Here is a 19,996-nt window from a genome sequence, read left to right on the forward strand (position 1 = left end):
TCTTACACTTGGGATCTATAGTTTTTCTCTTTCCAGTATAAATACATCTGTCTGTTACCAAAACTGAATACGCTATTCTAAATGTGGCCTGAGACAATGTAGAGCCCAGGCATAATTTCTATTGACTTTGATTCTACTAACCTGGATGTATATATTCTAGCATACAACTAGCTTTTATAAAATTGCTTTGCCACCAGGACAGAGAAGGCTAAGTAAGTGGCTGTCACTGAACTACCTAAAAAGCAATGTAATGAAGCCTGTGCTACCAGGGTCTTGATGGTGTAGACACTGGCTTCGATGAGCAAAGGTACAGATACCTGGACCAATTAGAGCAAGTGCTACAGTACAGTCTGTCCAAGGTATCCAAAATCATTGCGGTCCATTCCACAACATAGCCCTGCAGAGTAGCTTTATCTTCGAGCACCCAAAAGACAGGCAGCAGTGGCAGAACAGAACCCTGACCAAGAAGCCAGAGGACACGTCTGCCCAAAGAACAGGGCAATCAAAGTTAAAGCTGGCTGTAATTGATAATGTATTCAGCGAGTGCATGAAACATCCATAGTGGAATAGTTATCTCTACCCAATATCCTGACCAAATAAAGCATCACCATCATATCCCACAATCTGATATCAGGACTCATGAATACAACTATACCCAGCTACAGGAAATTTTGGTTTATCCGGAGGTTGTATGTCCGGAATACTCGATCTAACGGCAAAAATCAGGAGCTGTTTTCTCTAAGTTTTTTTTTAGTTCTCGTACTTTTTTTTTTCCCCAGTCAGGCACTGCAAGGTCTGTAGCTTTCGCAACAGCTTCAGCTAGAGACACTTGCAGCTGCAGCTGACTCTTTAGAAGCTGTTGCTAAGCAACAGTGTTTGTTGTCAGATACGGAGAAGAAAACCTCCGTATGCTTCAACATTAACTTTGTATGTCCGGCAGTTTTGATAGATCAGCAACACGCCGGTCCCGTCGGTGCTGGATATCACAAAGTGTCCTGTAGTTGAATCTGCATCATTGAAAACTGTGTGGTGTACTTCTGTAACGTTGTATGGTGTGTGTCTTCTACTACCTAGACATGTGCTCCCCAGTGGCAGGAGGGAGTGTAGTGGATGCTCACACATGAATAATAACCATCAGGAGGAGCCACCGGCATCTGTGGAACCATACCTCAGCAGGGAATCAATGATCAGGAGAGAAAAATGAGAAAGGAGAAAGCTGAAACTCTGACTCCCTGAAAGCCCAATGATTAATAACGCATATAAGCCTACCCGACAATGGCAATTAACAGCTTGACCATATGCAGTCGTAATATTCAAACTATTTCTCATTAATTTCAGTTTCTTTCTTTTGGTCCTTCCTTTCTAGCTTAATTTGAAGTTGTATTTTGGGTTTACCTACCTATACCATCTGGTATTTTTATACCTCAATAAGGACGTCTCATTAACCTCTTTCTTTCAAAAAAAAGTTTAAGTTTCTCTAACCTTTTCTTTACAATTGGGATCAGTGCTGTTCATCCTCTCTGCACAATTTCCAAAGTTTGTATATGTATTTATCTAGTGTGGTAACCAAATGTGAACTAATCAGTACATTGTAAAGTCCTGCATAACCTCTGGAGACTTTACTGTTCTGGACATAAATACTAACATTCTATTCATTTTTTCAATTGCATCTCCACATTATCCAGAGACTAATTAATCTATCACTCCAAAGTCTCTTTCTAACTCTCCCTTTGCCCACTGCATACTATAGTACACTTCTTTAGACTAATATATGCAATGTCACAGTTTTCAGTGTAGAATTCCACCTGTCATTTGTCGACCCAAATGCATGGAGTATATTGTGTATATTTGAACTCTGGCAGGTGATGCCATGCTTGTATCTCTGACATTGCAAATCCTTCGGACTTTTCTACACACACATTGGTAATCATCTCTAATTCACCAATTTGACACATTATCTTCTCAAAACAATATTTCAGATGTAGCATTAAGATGCATTGTTATATAATTCAACACAATCTATTGTTTCTGTTGTTTATAAATATGTGCAGCATGTACCATGGAAAGATTATCTAATTTGTAGGGTTGTCTTCCACCCCAACCCCCCACAAAGGTAAATTCTCCACCCACTGCTGGAGGGGCCAAGTTTTATTTTAATGTGAAAAAACACAAAATCTGCTTTGATGTTTTGTGGCATCGTTTCAGAAGTGTCTCCATGTGACCCAGCCTGGGTCAGTGCAGTATACAAGTATGAGCTCTACCTTGGTTCATCATTTTATTTTTGCCTTAAGCCATTTACTGAGACATCAATTATTTACATTGCCTACAAGGCCAGAAGGATTGGCCAGGTGGGAGTTAGGTGTATGGAGGATGCTGCTTAAAGAAATGTAGGCAATCTTTTATTCTAAAGATCGATCCTCTGCACACCACTGAGACAATCAAGTAGTAATCATGAAGAGGAGGAAGGAGTTTGTTGTGGAGAAAGACTCTAACTGCCAAGGCAGATGATGTGCAAGATAAAGTGTCTTCTGTGGCTGTCATCAAAATAACGTTTAGTGACCGTGTGTACAAAGGCGTGGTTGCAAGGTGACCAAGGCTGGGAACTGAATATTCAGGGGTATTTGCCTTTTCTTAAAGGATAGGCGGAAAGGAAAAGGAGGTGGTGTAGCTCTGTTAATAAGGGATGAAATCAGTGCAGTAATGAGAAATGATATTGGCCTAGAAGATCAAAATGTAGAATCAGTTTGAGTGGGGATAAGAAATAATAAGGGTAAGAAGTCACTGGTGGGAGTGGTCTACAAGCCCCCAAACAGTAGCCACACTGCAGGACAGAGTATAAATCAAGAAATAATAGAGGCTTGTAAGAAAGGTATGGCTATAACTATGGGAGATTTTAATCTTCATATTGAATTTACAAAGCAAATTGGCAAAGGTAGACTTGAGGAAGAGTTCTTAGCATGTATACGGGATGGTTTCTTGGAACAATATGTTGTGGAACCAACCAGGGAGGAGACTATTTTAGATCTGGTAATGTGTAACGAGGCTGGATCTCGAAGTGAAGGATCCTCTTGGGAAGAGTAATCATAGCATGGTAAAATTTCAAATTCAGTTTGAGGGTGAGAAAGCAAGGTCTCAAACTAGTGTCCTGAACTTAAACAAAGGTAATTACAAAGATATGAAGGCAGACTTGGTTAAAGTGGACTGGGAAAATATATTATAGGGTAAGACTGTAGAAAAGCAGTGGCAAACATTTAAGGAGATATTTCATAACTCTCAGCAAAGATATATTCCAGTGAGAAAGAAAGACTCGAAGAGAAGGATGAACCATCCGCGGCTAACTAAGGAAGTAAAGGATGGTATCAAGTTGAAAACAAAAACATACAATGTTGCAAAGAATAATGAAAGGCCAGAGGATTGGGAAATTTTTTAAAAAACAGCAAAGGACAACTAAAAAATGATAGAGGGAAAAGATAGCTTATGAGAGTAAGCGAGCAAGAAATATAAAAACAGACAGTAAGAGCTTCTACAGATATATAAAAAGGAAGAGAGTAGATAAAGTAAACGTTGGTCCCCTAGAGGGTGAGTCTGCAAATTAACAATGGGAAACAGAGAAATGGCGGAGACATTGAACAAATATTTTGTATCAGTCTTCACGGTAGAAGACACTAAAAGCATTCCAATAATAGATAATCATGGGGCTATTGGGGGGCGGGGGCGGAACTTAAAACAATCACTGTCACTAGAGAGAAAGTACTGGGCAAACTAATGGGACTAAAGGTAGACAAGTCCCCTGGACCTGATGGCCTGCATCCTAGAGTCTTAAAAGAGGTGGCAGCAAAGATAGTGGATGCATTGGTTGTAATCTACCAAAATTCCCTGGATTCTGGAGAGGTCCCAACGGACTGGAAAACCGCAAATGTAACGCCCCTATTTAGGAAAGGAGGGAGACAGAAATCAGGCAACTGTCGACCAGTTAGCCTAACATCTGTCACTGGGAAAATGCTGGAGTCCATCATTAAGGAAGTGGTAGCAGGACATTTAGAAAATCATAATATAGTCAAGCAGAGTCAGCATGGTTTTATGAAAGGGAAATCATGTTTGACAAATTTCCTGGAGTTCTTTGAGGATGTAACGAGCAGGGTGGATAAAGGGGAACCAGTAGATGTTGTGTATTTGGATTTCCAGAAGGCATTCGGTAAGGTGCCACATAAAAGGTTACTGCAGAAGATAAGAGCTCACGGGGTTGGGGGTAATATATTAGCATGGATAGAGGATTGACTAACTAACAGAAAACAGAGAGTCGGGATAAATGGGTCATTTTCAGGTTGGCAAACTGTAACTAGTGGGGTGCCGCAGGGATCAGTGCTGGGGCCTCAACTATTTACAATCTATATTAATGACTTGGATGAAGGGACTGAGTGCAATGCAACCAAATTTGCTGATGATACAAAGATAGGTGGGAAAGCGTCTCCAAAGGGATATAGATAGGCTAAGTGAGTGGGCAAAAATCTGGCAGATGGAGTTTAATGTGGGAAAATGCAGTTATCCACTTTGGTAGGAACAATAAAAAAGCAAATTATTATTTAAATGGGGAGAGATTACAAAATGCTGAGGTACAGAGGGATCTGGGGTCCTTGTACATGAATCACAAAAAGTTAGCATGCAGGTACAGTAAGTAATTAGGAAGGCAAATGGAGGTTTGACCTTTATTGCATAGGGAATGGAGTATAAAAGTAGGGAAGTCCTGTTACAACTGTACAGGGCGTTGGTGAGACCACACCTGGAGTACTGCGTACAGTTTTGGTCTCCTTATTTAAGGAAGGATATACTTGCATTGGAGGCAGTTCAGAGAAAGTTCACGAGGTTGATTCCGTAGATGAAGGGGTTGCCTTATGAAGAAAGGTTGAGCAGGTTGGGCCTATACTCATTGGAGTTTAGAAGAATGAGAGGGAATCTTATTGAAACATCTAAGATTCTGAAGGGGCTGGACAGGGTAGATACAGGGAGGATGTTTCCCCTCATGGGGGAATCTAGAACTAGGTGGCATAATTTCAGAATAAGGGGGCACCCATTTAAATTGGAAATGAGGAAGAATTTCTTCTCTCAGAGGGTCATGAATCTTTGGAATTCTCTTCCCAGAGAGCTGTGGAGGTTGGGTCATTGAATATATTTAAGGTGGAGATGGACGATTTTTGAAAGGTATGGGAGTCAAGGGTTATGGGGGGCGGGCAGGGAAGTGAAGTGGAGTTGAGGCCAAGATCAGATCAGCCATGATCTACATCAGAAGGAGACCTACATCAGAATGTTGTTTATAGACTACAGCTCAGCATTCAACACTATCGTCCCCAACAAGCTGGCCACCAAACTCCAAACTCTTGGCCTGAACACTTCCCTCTGCAACTGGACCCTGGACTTCCTAACAAACAGACCCCAGTCTGTCAAATTAGGTAACCACACCTCCCCCCCACTGACCCTGAACACGGGGGCCCCACAAGGATGTGTGCTGAGCCCCCTCCTTTACTCCCTCTTCACCCACGACTGTGTGGCTGTTAATGGTTCCAACACCATCATCAAGTTCGCAGATGACACCACGGTAGTAGGCCAGATCACCAACAACGATGAGTCAGCCTACAGGGAGGAGGTCCAGCATCTCGTGAAGTGGTGCGCCGACAACAACCTGGCCCTTAACACCAAGAAAACAAAGGAAATAATCGTGGACTTCAGGAAGTCCAAAGGCGGAAGTCACACCCCCATCCACATCAATGGGGCGGAAGTGGAAAGGGTGGCCAGCTTTAAGTTCCTCGGAGTCCACATCACGGAAGACCTCTCCTGGTCCCTCAACACCACCTCTCTGGTGAAGAAGGCCCAGCAGCGCCTATATTTCTTGAGGAGGCTGAAGGGATGTAATCTGTCACCCCCGATCCTCTCTAACTTCTACCGCTGCACTATAGAGAGCATCCTGACAAACTGTATCACGGTATGGTACGGCAGCTGTAGCTCCCATGACCGGAAAGCCCTGCAGCGGGTAGTCAAAACTGCCCAACGCATTACCGGCACCCGGCTACCGACCATAGAACATATATATCAGAAACGCTGCCTACGGAGGGCACGGTCCATCATCAAAGACCCTACCCACCCCAGCCACAGTCTGTTCGCCCTCCTACCATCTGGAAGACGCTACAGATGCATTCGCACCCGTACGACCAGATTTAGGAACAGCTTCTTTCCCAGGGCTGTCATCCTACTGAACTCCACAAATAAACACTAAAGCCTGCACATCTGCCGATGCACTTTATTATGGTCATATTTATGCTAATATATATGTACAAATGTATGTTGAAATGGTAAGTGTCCTAATCCAAATTGTACACTCTCGGGAGCCGCAAGCCTACATTTCGTTGTACTGCATTTGTGCACTAACAATGACAATAAAAGTTGATTTGATTTGATTTGATTTGATCTTATTGAATTGCGGAGCAGGCTCGAGGGGCCAAATGACCTACTCCTGCTCCTACATCTTATGTTCTTATGTGTGTGGATTACTCTATGCAGTTACTTTGCGCATACTATCTAAAAACACCTAATTCAAGGATTTGATACTTTCTAGGTAAAAGGTTTGTTCCCTATGGATGGCCAGTGAAACCTTTTTTCTCACTCTGATTAATGAAGGGGAGATTAAAAATTAGGGATCACAGTTTCATGATAGGATATATACAGGTTTCCTACCAACTGTGTATACCTAAGTATTGCATGATCAGAGTGCCAAATTAGGTAAGGCAGATCAACCAGTGCCTCAATCTTACTGGTACATGGTGTTGACAACACTCACTAACTGCATTGTTTTCCAAAAAGATGCTTAGATCACAGGTCCCAAGGTTTGAAAGCAGGATAAATTAATTTTTAACCTTCATCGGTCTTGGTGCTTCATTCTGCTTTTGCCTTAAGCCACTTCCTGAAAGGGAAATACCCATTATTTATTGGGGCTGAAACTTCATAACCTGCCTTTTCTTTTTACAGATGCTGACTGACTTGGTGTCGATTTCAAGCATCTTTTGCTTTTTTACATTACCAGTTTAAGCTTTTTAGTTTACTAAACCAGATTAAGGACTCAAGACAGACCATTTGGATTTACTTCCCACACTGCCCTCATGACCTGAATGATGGTCTCCTCGGAACCTAAAGGAAGAGGATCAAGAAAGGCTTGAACAGGCATGAACATAGCTTCTGCCACAGGATAACAAAATGTTGCAAATATGATAGATATTACACTGCAGAAAAGAAGATTAATGTTGATGTCCATGAACGCGATGGCAAGGCACAATCTCATGATCATCCTGTCCCAACAGGCAGGACATTAATCAGATGCCTTCTGGATCCAGATGCAGAATCTAACTGACAGCTAAGATGGAAGTTCTCTCCTGTGGAATAGTGAGATCAGATAAGTAGTCCTCAATGCTAGAAAATCATGATTTACCAGAATCACCGTTGCTGCCTCAGCCCCAATTTTTATGCAATGCCATGGGCATTGAGAAGAAAAACAGTCCAGCCTCCAGACTGACACGACCTCAGTTTTCAAGCAGAAAGCCCATTCATCCCATAGATGAGCTCCACTGCCTGCTCCACTTCCTCATCTACATGCTGCCCTTTGGCAACATCATCCACAGATGTGGTCACCTTCCACCTGACACCAAACTCTACCTCTCCACCTCCTCTCTGACCCCCTCCACTCTCTCTGTGCTTTCAGATAGCTTGTTCTGGATGAGCTGCAATTTCCTCCAGCTAAACAAATGGGAAGACCAAAGCCAACTTTGGCACCCAGCGCAATCTCCATACTCTCATCACTGACTCTATTCCCCCTCCCCAGTCTCTGCCTCAGGTTGAACCAGAAAGTTTGCAAATTCAGCATCCCATCTGACCCCAAGCTGACATTTCAACCATGTCCTCTCTGATGCACTATCAACAACACCAAAGACTACGAGTTGAACTTATACAAAGTAGGCTTTTATTGACTAAGAACTGGAGCATGCCTCTGCTAGTGGATCCATCCTAAGAGCTCCCGGGGGAAGGGTGGTGAGTCACCTTTATACCCGGGCTTAGGGGTGGAGCCAGGGGCGGAGACATGCCCGGACCTGTACAGAGTTAGCAGTGGTTTACCACACAGACATGTACAGAGTTAGCAGTGGTTTACCACATTCACCCCTCGTTTAAAAAAGAGTCCAGCGGGGTGAAGTGTTTCAAAAGTTCGTATACGAAAGTCTCTCCGGGAGTCTTGTCTGCCGTAATGATCTTCGTGGTGCCGGTTGCGGCGGTTCTTTGCCCGCGGCCGCTTCTCGCGTGGGACGGAGCACTGGCGTGTCGTCCTCTCGGGGTAGGGATGGCACCGGCATGTCTTCAGTTCGTGGTAGACACCCCGGTGGTGCGTCGTGGGTAGTGGTGGTGGGTGGAGGTAGTGAATGGTGATCGATGGTGTTTCGGGTGGTACCTGAGGGTGCGAGGTCTCGAATTGAGACTGTGTCCTCCCGCCCGTCAGGATACGCCACATAGGCGTACTGTGGGTTGGCATGGAGGAGGTGAACCTTTTCGACCAGGGGGTCCGTCTTATGGCTCCTCACGTGTTTCCTGAGCAGGACGGGTCCCGGAGACGTCAGCCATGGCGGTAGTGATGTCCCCGAGGTGGATTTCCTGGGGAAGACGAACATCTTCTCGTGAGGGGTGGCGTTTGTGGCAGTACAGAGCAGTGATCGTATGGAGTGGAGCGCATCGGGGAGGACATCTTGCCAGCGGGAGATTGGGAGGCCCTTGGATTTTAGGGCGAGCATGGCGGTCTTCCACACCGTTGCGTTCTCCCTCTCTACCTGTCCGTTACCCCGGGGGTTGTAGCTGGTAGTCCTGCTCGTGGCTATGCCCTTCTCGAGCAGGTACTGGCGCAGCTTGTCGCTCATGAACGACAAGCCCCTGTCGCTGTGGATGTAATTGAGGAAGCCAAGTATGGCGAACAAGTCGTTGAGGCACCTGATGACTGTGGCGCTGGTCATGTCCGGGCAGGGGATGGCGAAGGGGAAGCGGGAGTACTCGTCAATAATATTGAGGAAGTACGTGTTGCGGTCAGAGGAGGGAAGGGGCCCCTTGAAATCGACGCTGAGACGTTCGAAGGGGCGGGTGGCTTTAATCAGGTGTGCCCTGTCTGGCCGATAAAAATGCGGTTTGCATTCGGCGCAGACCTGGCAGTTCCTGGTCATGGTCCTGACCTCCTCGATGGAGTATGGCAGGTTGCGAGCTTTAATAAAATGGAAGAACCTGGTGACCCCCGGGTGGCAGAGATCATTGTGGAGGGTCCGTAGCCTATCGACTTGTGCGTTGGCACATGTCCCACAGGATAGGGCGTCTGGGGGCTCATTAAGTTTCCCGGGCCGGTATAAGATATCGTAGTTGTAGGTGGATAACTCGATCCTCCACCGCAATATCTTATCATTTTTGATTTTCCCCCTTTGTCTGTTGTTAAACATAAATGCTACTGACCGTTGGTCAGTGAGCAGGGTGAAACGTTTACCAGCCAGGTAATGCCTCCAGTGCCGTACAGCCTCCACTATCGCCTGGGCCTCCTTCTCGACTGAGGAGTGTCGAATTTCGGGGCCCTGGAGGGTCCGTGAAAAGGCCACGGGTCTCCCCGCCTGGTTAAGGGTTGCGGGTAGGGCGAAGTCGGATGCATCGCTCTCCACTTGGAAAGGGATGGACTCATCCACTGCGTGCATTGTGGCCTTCGCAATGTCCTCTTTTATGAGGGTGAAGGCCGCACGGGCCTCTGCCGTCAGGAGGAAGGAGGTTGACTTGATGAGGGGCCGGGCTTTGTCCGCATAGTTGGGCACCCACTGGGCGTAGTAAGAGAAGAACCCTAGGCATCTCTTCAGGGCTTTTAGGCAGTGGGGGAGGGGTAGTTCCACGAGGGGGCGCATTCGGTCGGGGTCGGGGCCAATGACTCCGTTTTCCACCACGCAGCCAAGAATAGCGAGGCGCGTGGTGCGGAACATACATTTTTCTCTGTTGTATGTCAGATTCAGCCGTTGGGCCGTACGGAGGAATTTTTCTAGGTTGGCGTCGTGGTCATGCCGGTCATGGCCGCAGATGGTGACGTTGTCTAGATAGGGGAAGGTGGCCTGCAGCGCATTCTGGTCAACCATCCGGTCCATCTCCCTTTGGAAGACCGAGACCCCGTTGGTGACGCGGAGGAAGTGGTAGAGGTGACCGTCAGCCTCGAAGGCCGTGTACTGACGGTCCTCAGGCCTGATGGGGAGCTGGTGGTATGCCGACTTCAGATCAATCGTCGAGAGTACCCGGTATTGTGCTATCTGGTTGACCATGTCAGATATGCGGGGAAGTGGGTATGCGTCTAATTGCGTGTATCGATTGATCGTCTGGCTGTAATCAATAACCAGGCGCTGTTTTTCGCCGGTCTTCACTACCACCACTTGGGCTCGCCATGGGCTGGTGCTGCCCTCGATAATCCCTTCCCTCAGGAGTCTTTCTACTTCTGATTTAATAAAGCTCCTATCCCCGGCACTGTACCGCCTGCTTTTAGTAGCAATTGGCTTGCAGTCTTTGGCGAGGTTAGCGAACAACGGGGGGGGTTTGACCTTCAGGGTGGACAGGCTGCATACTTTGCGCGGCGCCGTGTTTAAATTCTGCCGGCTGCAGACTGCAAGTGGGGGCAGGGGCCCGCCATATGCCATCGTGACGCTCTCCAGATGGCACTGGAAGTCTAATCCTAGCAGTACGGGAGCGCAGAGCTGTGGCAGGACAAGGAATTTGAAATCTCTGTACTCCACGCCGTTCACTGTCAGAGTCGCTACACAGTAGCTGCCGACGTCCGCCGTATGGGACTTTGAGGCCATAAAGACCTGGTGGCGTGTGGGCATAACCGATAGGGAGTAGCGTCGCACCGTGTCGGGGTGGATGAAGCTCTCCGTGCTTCCGCAGTCGAAAAGGCAATTTGTGGCATGGCCATTTACCTTTACGTTCATCATGGACCTGGCTAGTTGATGGGGCCTAGATTGGTCCAGGGTGATGGAGGCCATCATCGAGGTCGGTGGGTCGCTGTAGTATTCGCCCGCGCCGGGGGCCTGGTCCCGAAATGGTGTCCAAGATGGCGGCTCCCCCGCGGCTGGTGGTGCCCAAAGTGGCGGCCCGCACGGCTCACACGTGGTTGGTGGGGTCCAAAATGGCGGCCTGTACGGTTCACACGCGGCGCTGCTGGAATTGGGGGTCGATTTCGCCCTGCACACTCTCGCATAGTGGCCTTTCTTGCCGCATTTGGAGCAGGTCGCGTCCTTTGCTGGGCATTGCTGTCTGGGGTGCTTGGCCTGGCCGCAGAAGTAGCATTTCTGGCCTCTGGTCATTGCAGCTGTAGTTGGGCTGCTGGCGGCTTGTGGCCTTACCGGGTCCCAAGATGGCTGCTCCCGTGACATCCATGTGGCCATCCGGTCAGGGGGGTAGGCGTCCACATTCTGGAGGGCCACGTCTAACGAGTTAGCGAGGGCCACCGTCTTCTGCAGGTCGAGCCCCCTCTGTTCCAGCAGCCTCTGCCGTGTATAGTTGGACCTGATGCCGGCTACGTAGGCGTCTCGGATCAGGTCTTCCGTGCATTCCTTGGCCGTCACCGCTTTGCAATTACAGGCCCGGCCGAGGACTTTCAGTGCCAGTAAATATTCGGCGCCCGATTCCCCGGGGCGCTGTTTTCGGGTAGCCAGGAGGTGTCTGGCGTAGACCTCGTTAACAGGCCTCACGTATTGTTCCTTTAGCGTCGCGATGGCGGCCGCGTAAGTTGTGGCGTCTCGGATGATCGAGTAGACTCGGTGGCTCACCCGTGAGTTCAAGACAAGCCGTTTCGCGTCATCTGTAGTGACGGTAGTGCTGGAGGCCTCCAGGAAGGCTTCGAAACAGCTCGGCCAGTGTTCAAAGTTATTGGCTGCATCTGCTGCTTGAGGATCCAGGTCTAAACGTTCCGGCTTCAAGATTTGCTCCATGTCGAAAATTTAGTCAATAAAATTGATGCACTATCAACAACACCAAAGACTACGAGTTGAACTTATACGAAGTAGGCTTTTATTGACTAAGAACTGGAGCATGCCTCTGCTAGTGGATCCATCCTAAGAGCTCCCGGGGGAAGGGTGGTGAGTCACCTTTATACCCGGGCTTAGGGGTGGAGCCAAGGGCGGAGACATGCCCGGACCTGTACAGAGTTAGCAGTGGTTTACCACACAGACATGTACAGAGTTAGCAGTGGTTTACCACACTCTCCATCACAAAGACTTCCTGCTTCTCCCTCCATAACAATACCCACTTCTGCCCCTATCTTTGCCCATCTGCCGCTGAAACGCTAAGCCAATTCCTTGTCACCTCCAGACTCCTCCAATCCAATCCTCTTCTGGCCGCTCTGCCATCCTCCACTTTACATTAACTTCAGCTCATTCAAAACGCTGCTGCCCGTATCCTGTCCCACAGCAAGTTCCACTTGCCCATTACCCCTGTTATAATTCTAACTTTAATAAAACCATCAAATGGCCTTACTGTCCGATCTTCAGGTTCTTAGTCAGCATTCTTATCTTCTTTCCCTAGATCCGATCAACAACTTGCATTTATATAACGCCTTTAATGTAGTAAAACATCTTAAGGTGCTTCCACAGGAGTGCAATCAAACAAAAACTGTCACCGAGCCAAAGAACGAGACATTAGGACAGGTGGCTAAAAGCTATGTGAAAGAGGTTGGTTTTAAGGAGCATCTTAAAGGAGGAGAGAGACACGGAGAGGTTGAGGGAGGGAATTCTAAAGCTTAAAACCTAGACGGCTGAAGGCACAACTACCAATGGTGGGCCGAAGGAAGTGAGGGACAAGAGGCTACAGTTGGAGGAATGCAGAATTGGAGGAGGGTTGTAGGGCTGGAGGAGGTTACAGAGATTGGGAGGGGCGAGGCCATGGAGTGATTTGAACACAAGGATGAGAATTTTAAAATGGAGGCGTTGGTGGACCGGGGGCCAATGTAGGTCAGTGGGCACAGGGGTGATGGGTGAACGGGACTTGGTGAGAGTTAGGACACGGGCAGCAGAGTTATGGATAAGCTTAAGTTTGTGGAGAGTGGAAGATGGGAAGCCAGTCAGGGCAGCGTTGGAATAGACAGTGGCTGAATCTTACAGGGTAGAGCCCACTTTTATCCATCAAGATGAAAAAGATTTTAAAAATTAACATATTGAAGATTTCAAAGAAATATATCTACTAAAGATTGCAGCATACTCTCACTATGAAGAAACAATTAGAGAACTTGAATAGTGTAGAATATTTAACCAGGCTGAAGAAAACAAACAAATGCTCCAGGTTAGAGCTCACCATTATACACTAGGCAGGAATGGCAACACAGGAAGAATTCCGACATCAAGATGTCACAAAACCACTTTAAGTAAGGTCACCCCTTTATGTGATTCTTTCCAGTGAATATGGCCTGGCCCTAAATTGTGTGGTGGTTGCATTCTTTAGAAGAACATATTTTACAGATACACACATTTTAATAAAATAAATTAAACTTCTGGATATTTCTAATTTGCAACAGCTGCCAAAAGTCACAATATTGATGAGTTAACCAATTACCTTTTGAGTGAAACTGTGGGATGGCAACTTCTGTTTCAGTCTTCATCGTTTTCAGCAATCGATTTCTTTGTTTTTTCTTTTCTTGAGAACATGCCTAAGCAAATGCAAGTAACAATAAGCATGGGAGCTCTGAATTAAAATTCACCAACACAGTAGATAAGGTGAACTCCATGATCTTTCTAATTTGCTAGCCATTGGGTAATCTCTCCTAAAGAACTTCTTCCATTCTAAGCAACACCACATATCTATCTTCGGCCTCTGGGCTGAGACTGCTTGAAGTTTGCCCTGATCCAATTCCTTGGTCTTTGCTGACAAGTACGGCTAATATTATCTGATCATTTTGTTCTACACCGATTGCTTTGCAACTAAGTGGCTTGATAGGCCACAGCAGTGGGCATCAAGAATGAACCACATATTTTGGGATTGAAGTCATGCAGAAGCCAGACCTGGTAGCACATAAATTACCTGATTTATTGAGTTCAATTTCATATCTTGCCATGGCAGGATTTGATCTCGCAACATCTGGGTTGTTAGTCCAATACCTTAATTGTTACACTACCGTATTATGACATTCTTCTCTACCAAGAGCTGGACACAAAAAAGCCCTCAGTTTGGACAATTTTAAGGATTTCCACAACAGGAAACTCCTGCTACAAATTCCAGATCCAAACTGACATAATCTCAACCAGTCAGTATAACAAGATCATACCGTGCGATTGGGAATTTCTAATTTGCAATATGCTCCAAAAAGTTAAATATTGCATCAACTAAATTCCCATATATATGGAAACCTACTTAGAAGTTATTTTTATTTTCAATGGCAGTCTTGAGCTGGTTCCATTTTAATATTGGGGACTTCATAAGCACCCACCTGGAACTGTGTGATTTAATTAATAGTCCCCAGGAGACTGCACTGTAGTCAAAGTAACAATGCATGTACATTAGTTAATCTCCTGTGGCATTTCACATGGGGAGTTGAGATCAAGTGCAAGTTTTAGGTGAAGCCTGGTTAGAGGGTCGGTAATAATTGGGCCAGGATATGCAAATATTATTCCGTACCCATTTTTAAGTCAAACATTCTGTCAAGGGGCCTGTCTCTTAGTTGCTCCCTAGGAATTTACCCAGATGAACCAGTTATCAAAGTAGGGGTGGGCATGTAGCTTTTTGAGGCTCAGATGCACAACTCTGAAACAGTTAGTTTGAAGCAGTGTATTGGCTGCATTTACCAGCCACTCAAGCACACACCAGCTTTTGATGTCATTTTCTCTTGGCTACCTGAAAGTAGGTATCTTTGATAGTGATGTACATCTCTGGAGCACTCTGCTTGAATAATAGTGGCAGAGAAAATAACTTGATTTTTTTTCCATTGTGTTCAAGCTTCTAAGGTCAAGAATGGGTCAAATTCCCCAGTGCTCCAGGGGAGCTCAAAACAGCAGCAATATAAACTGTTCCTTTCAGTTGTGTCATCACCTTGATAGCTAAAGAGAATAATAAACCTATTTGGTTTAAACTATGCATCGCTTGGGGGGAGATTTTTCTCATCCCCCAAATGATAGATGACACTATGCCCTTGAACCTGGAGAGCAGTCCCTCAAAATCCAGAATACACCCTTGGTCAAAGCTCTCTCTGACTTGGGCATCAGTGGCGATGTTCACTCACTGACTTTCACATACGACATGGTTACAAATTACAAATTTGGATCTTGCCTTAGATAATTATTTAGATAGAGCAGTGCTGATGACTCTTATAAAGTGGTTTGATTGTCTTATGTTTAAGGGTGTCCCCATACTGCTCAATATCTAAATATAGGATAGCGTAACTCAGGCGGGTAACAATAGGACTCTCTTGTCATCTGAGCCAGTATTTATACTTTTTACGTCTGCCTCGCCAATATTTTCCAAGGTGGACCATGAAAACACTTGGCAATATGAGACCAGGCACAATGGGTAAAGCAGTATTAGTTCTCAGACAGCAAGTGAACAACAGAACAACAGTTATTATTGGACTCACTTAATTCAATCAGTCCAACTTATCTTCACATATTAGAAAATAATGAACACACTATGCTTCCTCAGGTCGTCTTGCTCGATTTAAACAAAAGAACCTCTAACTACCCTATTGCATTACATCTTTCTGAGTCTGTCAAAAGCCTATTCCAGTTTTCTGTTTAAAAACCTGACTGTAGTGTCAGTCCCTATTTCTATCTTCCTGCATTCAGCACCAGTGGGAAGCTTATGCCAGACAACCCCTGTTGAGCACTTGGGGTCAGAGACTTCCCAAAACAATGTGTGTGACGCATTTATTGATTACCAAGACAGGCTAAAAAATTGCTTACTGTCTTCATCCTTAAGGAAACAACTGCAATGCCTAGCTTATTACCATTGTAACCAACTTTTATCTCAGTGTTCTTTTTTAAAATTGTGTGAATACATTTTGCTTTAACAAAAAATTTCAAAATTTAAATGCAACTCTTTTTCAAATCTTTTCTGCGACAAAATGGTTAAAAATCCCAAACCATGACATGGCTTATCTCCAGTGTTGGATACAATAGTGCCTTGGATTTACGACTTCCCCCGTGTGACTGGGTTGCTCCGTTGTACGAAAGATGTTTTTATGTGCAAGTAGTTATTATCTGACAGAGTACTGGATCGCAAGTATAGTCCCTTGGATTTCATTTAAAATGTTGCCTTGTTGCTATGAAAATATATATTTTTAATCCTTTCGAGTCCAAATCTACGTCATTTTAGTTCTACACAGCACCACAATGCGACTCAATGTCACAGACAGGCTTGCCCTACTTTAGGCAGATGCACCAATTTTAGCAGAAGATGCCTCACACAATACAGATGAATGTACTTCATTCACATGTGTATTTACTCAACAAACATCTACCACCATTAAGTAACCAAAAAAGTAAACCACTCACATCAAAAAACACTTGCATACTTTATTTTTCATTATACCATTTTACTAACAAACGCATAAACAGGTTAAAGTTCACATGCATGCGGCCTGCGAATATGAATATTGAGAACACATGCCCAATGACGGTGTCTATCACTCATTTTTTTAATTTATTAATCAGAAATGCAATTAGGCACATCTGGATTCTCAATTAGCCACATGTGGCTAACATATTAGGCAACACTGTCCTAGAGCTAGATCCAGCACCATCTCTTTCCGTATTGAACTAAAAACATAAGTGATCTGGAAACAAGTCCTCGACACATTGTAGAAAGCTCTCCTCTTTTTTGCTACTTACATTATTTTACCACAGTCTAACTTTAGATAATTATAATCACCCATTATTACACCCCTGTTGTTCCTTTTTTCCAATTTACTACTTCAGTCTTTGTCTTAATTATGCCCATCTTAATCTTTATCTTAAACCTTATTATGTTGTGATCGCTATTGCCCAGATGTTCCCCTATGCTTATTTCTCTTATCTATTCTGGTTCATTTCACATTACTAGATCCAAAAGAGCACCCTCTCTTGTTGGGCTTTTTATATACTGGGTAAGAAAAAAGTCCTGCACACATTGTAAAAACTGTACCCTGTACCCTTTTTGCTATTTTATTTGGGGGCAGTTAAAATCTCCCATGATTATTATTCTATGTCCTTTTCTCATTTCACGTATTAGCTTACATATTTCTTCCTCCACCTACTTTCCACTATTAGGTGTTCTGTAGCATACCCTATTAGCATGATCGATTAGCGTATTAATTAAGAAAACATGTGCTCCGGATCAAAATAACAAAATGACTACTGCAAATGCCAGAAAGATGGAAAAATAATGAAGCCCTTATAAAGTGCAAGAAAATGAGACTGTTGTACAGGAAACTTTGGTTTATCCGGAGGTTAACTGACCGGAATGCTCAAGCCACCGGCAAAAATCAGGAGCCGTTTCGTTAGGTTTTTTTTCTTTTCGTTGCTTTTTTTTCACCAGTCAGGCTCTGCAAGGTCTCGCTGAAGCTGTTGCTAAGCTACAGAGAACCTTGCAAGGTACGGCCGACTGTTTAGAAGCAACAGGGTTTGTTGCCAGATACGGAGCTCAAAATCTCCGTATGTTTCAACATTAGCGCTGGTTTGTCCGGCAGTTTTGATGGGACGGCAACAGCTCGGTCCCGTCGGTGCCGGATAGCACAAAGTTTCCTGTATTGTGGACAGTAAATCTCCCATTTTTTGGCCAACATGTCCATGACACATACTGTATGAAGAACAAATAATTTTATAAGTGAAAGTTAAATAGTCCAAATTACTGGATTACCATATTCTTGAAAGCAGAGAATAATGTATTTCACATTAACCTGAGCATTCAGCATTACTTGTGCCAAAACTAATCATACTGTTCATTAATTGCCAAGTGCACAACTACTGTACCATTATAATGATAGCCATCTACCATTTATCATAACCAGAATTACTAAATGTTCAACATAAATATAGATTAACTATATTATTGTCTTAACTAAGATATCCGATGAGAAAGGTTCAGGAATATTAAACATTACACAGACTTTAATGGGTCATAAGCTAATTCTCCAATTTGCATTCATAGATATATGGCTGCAGACTATTATATCAAAACAATTACACATTTTTAAATTAAAATCTCTATCAACCTTCTACACTAATTACTTCAAGTATATTGTTTTAAGCCATCTTGGAATTTACTATAAGGCTCATGTATGCAAAAGAAGATTTATTTTTTGTTTATTTCTCTAATGTGTACATTGTAAAACACATCAATGATTTTACTCTGTGTACCGCCTATAGTATTAAGAGGTTTCCCCATTAGGGGCTTTAGTCAAATTTTGACAAACATGGACTGCTGACTATAAATTCGGCTTTTTGTTTTCGTTGCAGGATTTCCTACTTACCGTATTTCTTGTTGCTGTTGGAGCCCTTTGCTGAGCAGTCTTCACTATCAATTCTCCCAAACTCTCAGCAGCAGTCTCCTCGGAGTCACTAGGATGGAAATACAGTGGGAAAGTGTGTTCTTATTGAAAGAACAAACCTTTACAACAGGCAGGAGTTTCAATCTTAATGCAGAAAAATATAAGTGTAAATACCCCCTGAATGGAAATTAATAACAAAGCACCTCATTTTCAACCATCATTCAATTAACATTAGTTCAATGACTGTGCAGAAAACATACATGAAATAATTAGTGTGGATGGTTCTTAATTTAAAGGATGTTAAACAGCTTGTAAGCATCTGGTAGCAAGCTAAAATAGGTCATTCAAAATTTATCTAACTAAATTAAGAGGAAAAAATTCGTTTCTCCTCCTGGATCGACATGTCATAAGATAACTAAACTGACTTAGCAGGGTTGCCTGGGAATCCTTAGCTGTCAGTGGTGAATATGCAAAGGGCCAGCAAATTAAATCAACCTGCCAAACTGTCAATTTCAAGCCTCATGACTGCATGAAAATGGTATCACTGAAAGAAATCATGCATTGCCTTATTCTGGATTTCCTGGCATTAATTCAAAAATTCATGCAGTTGGAGCTAATTTCACATGCAAATTTCAGTCAATAAGCTTGAAGCAAGACATCCCATGACTATTCAAAAATCTGACAGCATTTCTTTTCCCCCCCCGAATATGAAATCGACAGTAGATAAAATCCAATCTCCATTTGCTTACAGTTTGCATATCCACACTGTCCTATCTGCAGGGCTAAGTTAATGAGAACTGTACCTGGCTCCAGTTACATCTTCCCACCCATCCTTACTGAAGTGCTCAAAGACCGTGCTCATCTCCTTGATGGAGCGGTTGAGAAAGCTCTGGTACCGTTTCATGGAATTGGTTTTTCTTCTTTTTGCTCTGGGATTGTAGCCTACTGCTTTACACACACAGTTGCCATTGCTGGCTCCCTCTATAGTTCTGGCTTTGGCGGCGACAGTCTTAGACTCAAGTGCTTCCTGCAGCTTCTGTATTTGCTGCAATAACTCCTTATTTTCATTTCTCAACTGTATTGTGTCTGCCATTTGCCTCTTTACAGAGGAAGCTTCTGTTTTCAATCCTTCTATCATTGCATCTAGCTCATTTTTTTCTCTTTTAATTTGTTGATTTGCCTTCATCAGTTCTTCTATTTCGATGACTTGGTTGTCAGATTCAGTCTGAAGTTTGCTGTGGGCTGTTTTCAATGAAGCTTTGGCCTGGATCAATTCCTCCTTTGCTTCTCTCAGGTCTTTGGCTTCTCTCTGAATAGTTTTGAGCTTCTTTTCCAAATGGTTGATCTGAAACAGGAAACCAATTACTTTAAGTTTAGCTTTAAAAGTAAGGATGCTCCTCCTCAATTGTTTTGAGAAGTGCCTAACTGAGCCCCACAGCCCACACGTTCCCAGGCCCAATT

At 44.3% G+C, this 19,996-nt stretch overlaps 1 protein-coding gene across 1 annotated transcript in view; it reads right to left on the reverse strand.

Moving 5' to 3' along the window:
* cntln (centlein, centrosomal protein) overlaps positions 1-19,996 on the reverse strand; it is a 477,268-nt gene that overhangs the window by 200,138 nt on the left and 257,134 nt on the right. Inside the window, exons 16-18 of the mRNA XM_085991655.1 lie at positions 19,339-19,880; positions 18,518-18,605; positions 13,636-13,729 (exon numbers count right to left, since the gene is read on the reverse strand). Of these exons, the coding sequence (XP_085847781.1) occupies positions 13,636-13,729; positions 18,518-18,605; positions 19,339-19,880 (724 nt within the window). The remainder of the gene's footprint in view (positions 1-13,635; positions 13,730-18,517; positions 18,606-19,338; positions 19,881-19,996) is intronic.

Source organism: Somniosus microcephalus, chromosome 1, assembly GCF_052327205.1.
Source record: "Somniosus microcephalus isolate GS21.2 chromosome 1, FLI_Smic_1.0, whole genome shotgun sequence".
In the NCBI taxonomy this organism is placed as follows: Eukaryota; Metazoa; Chordata; class Chondrichthyes; order Squaliformes; family Somniosidae; genus Somniosus; species Somniosus microcephalus.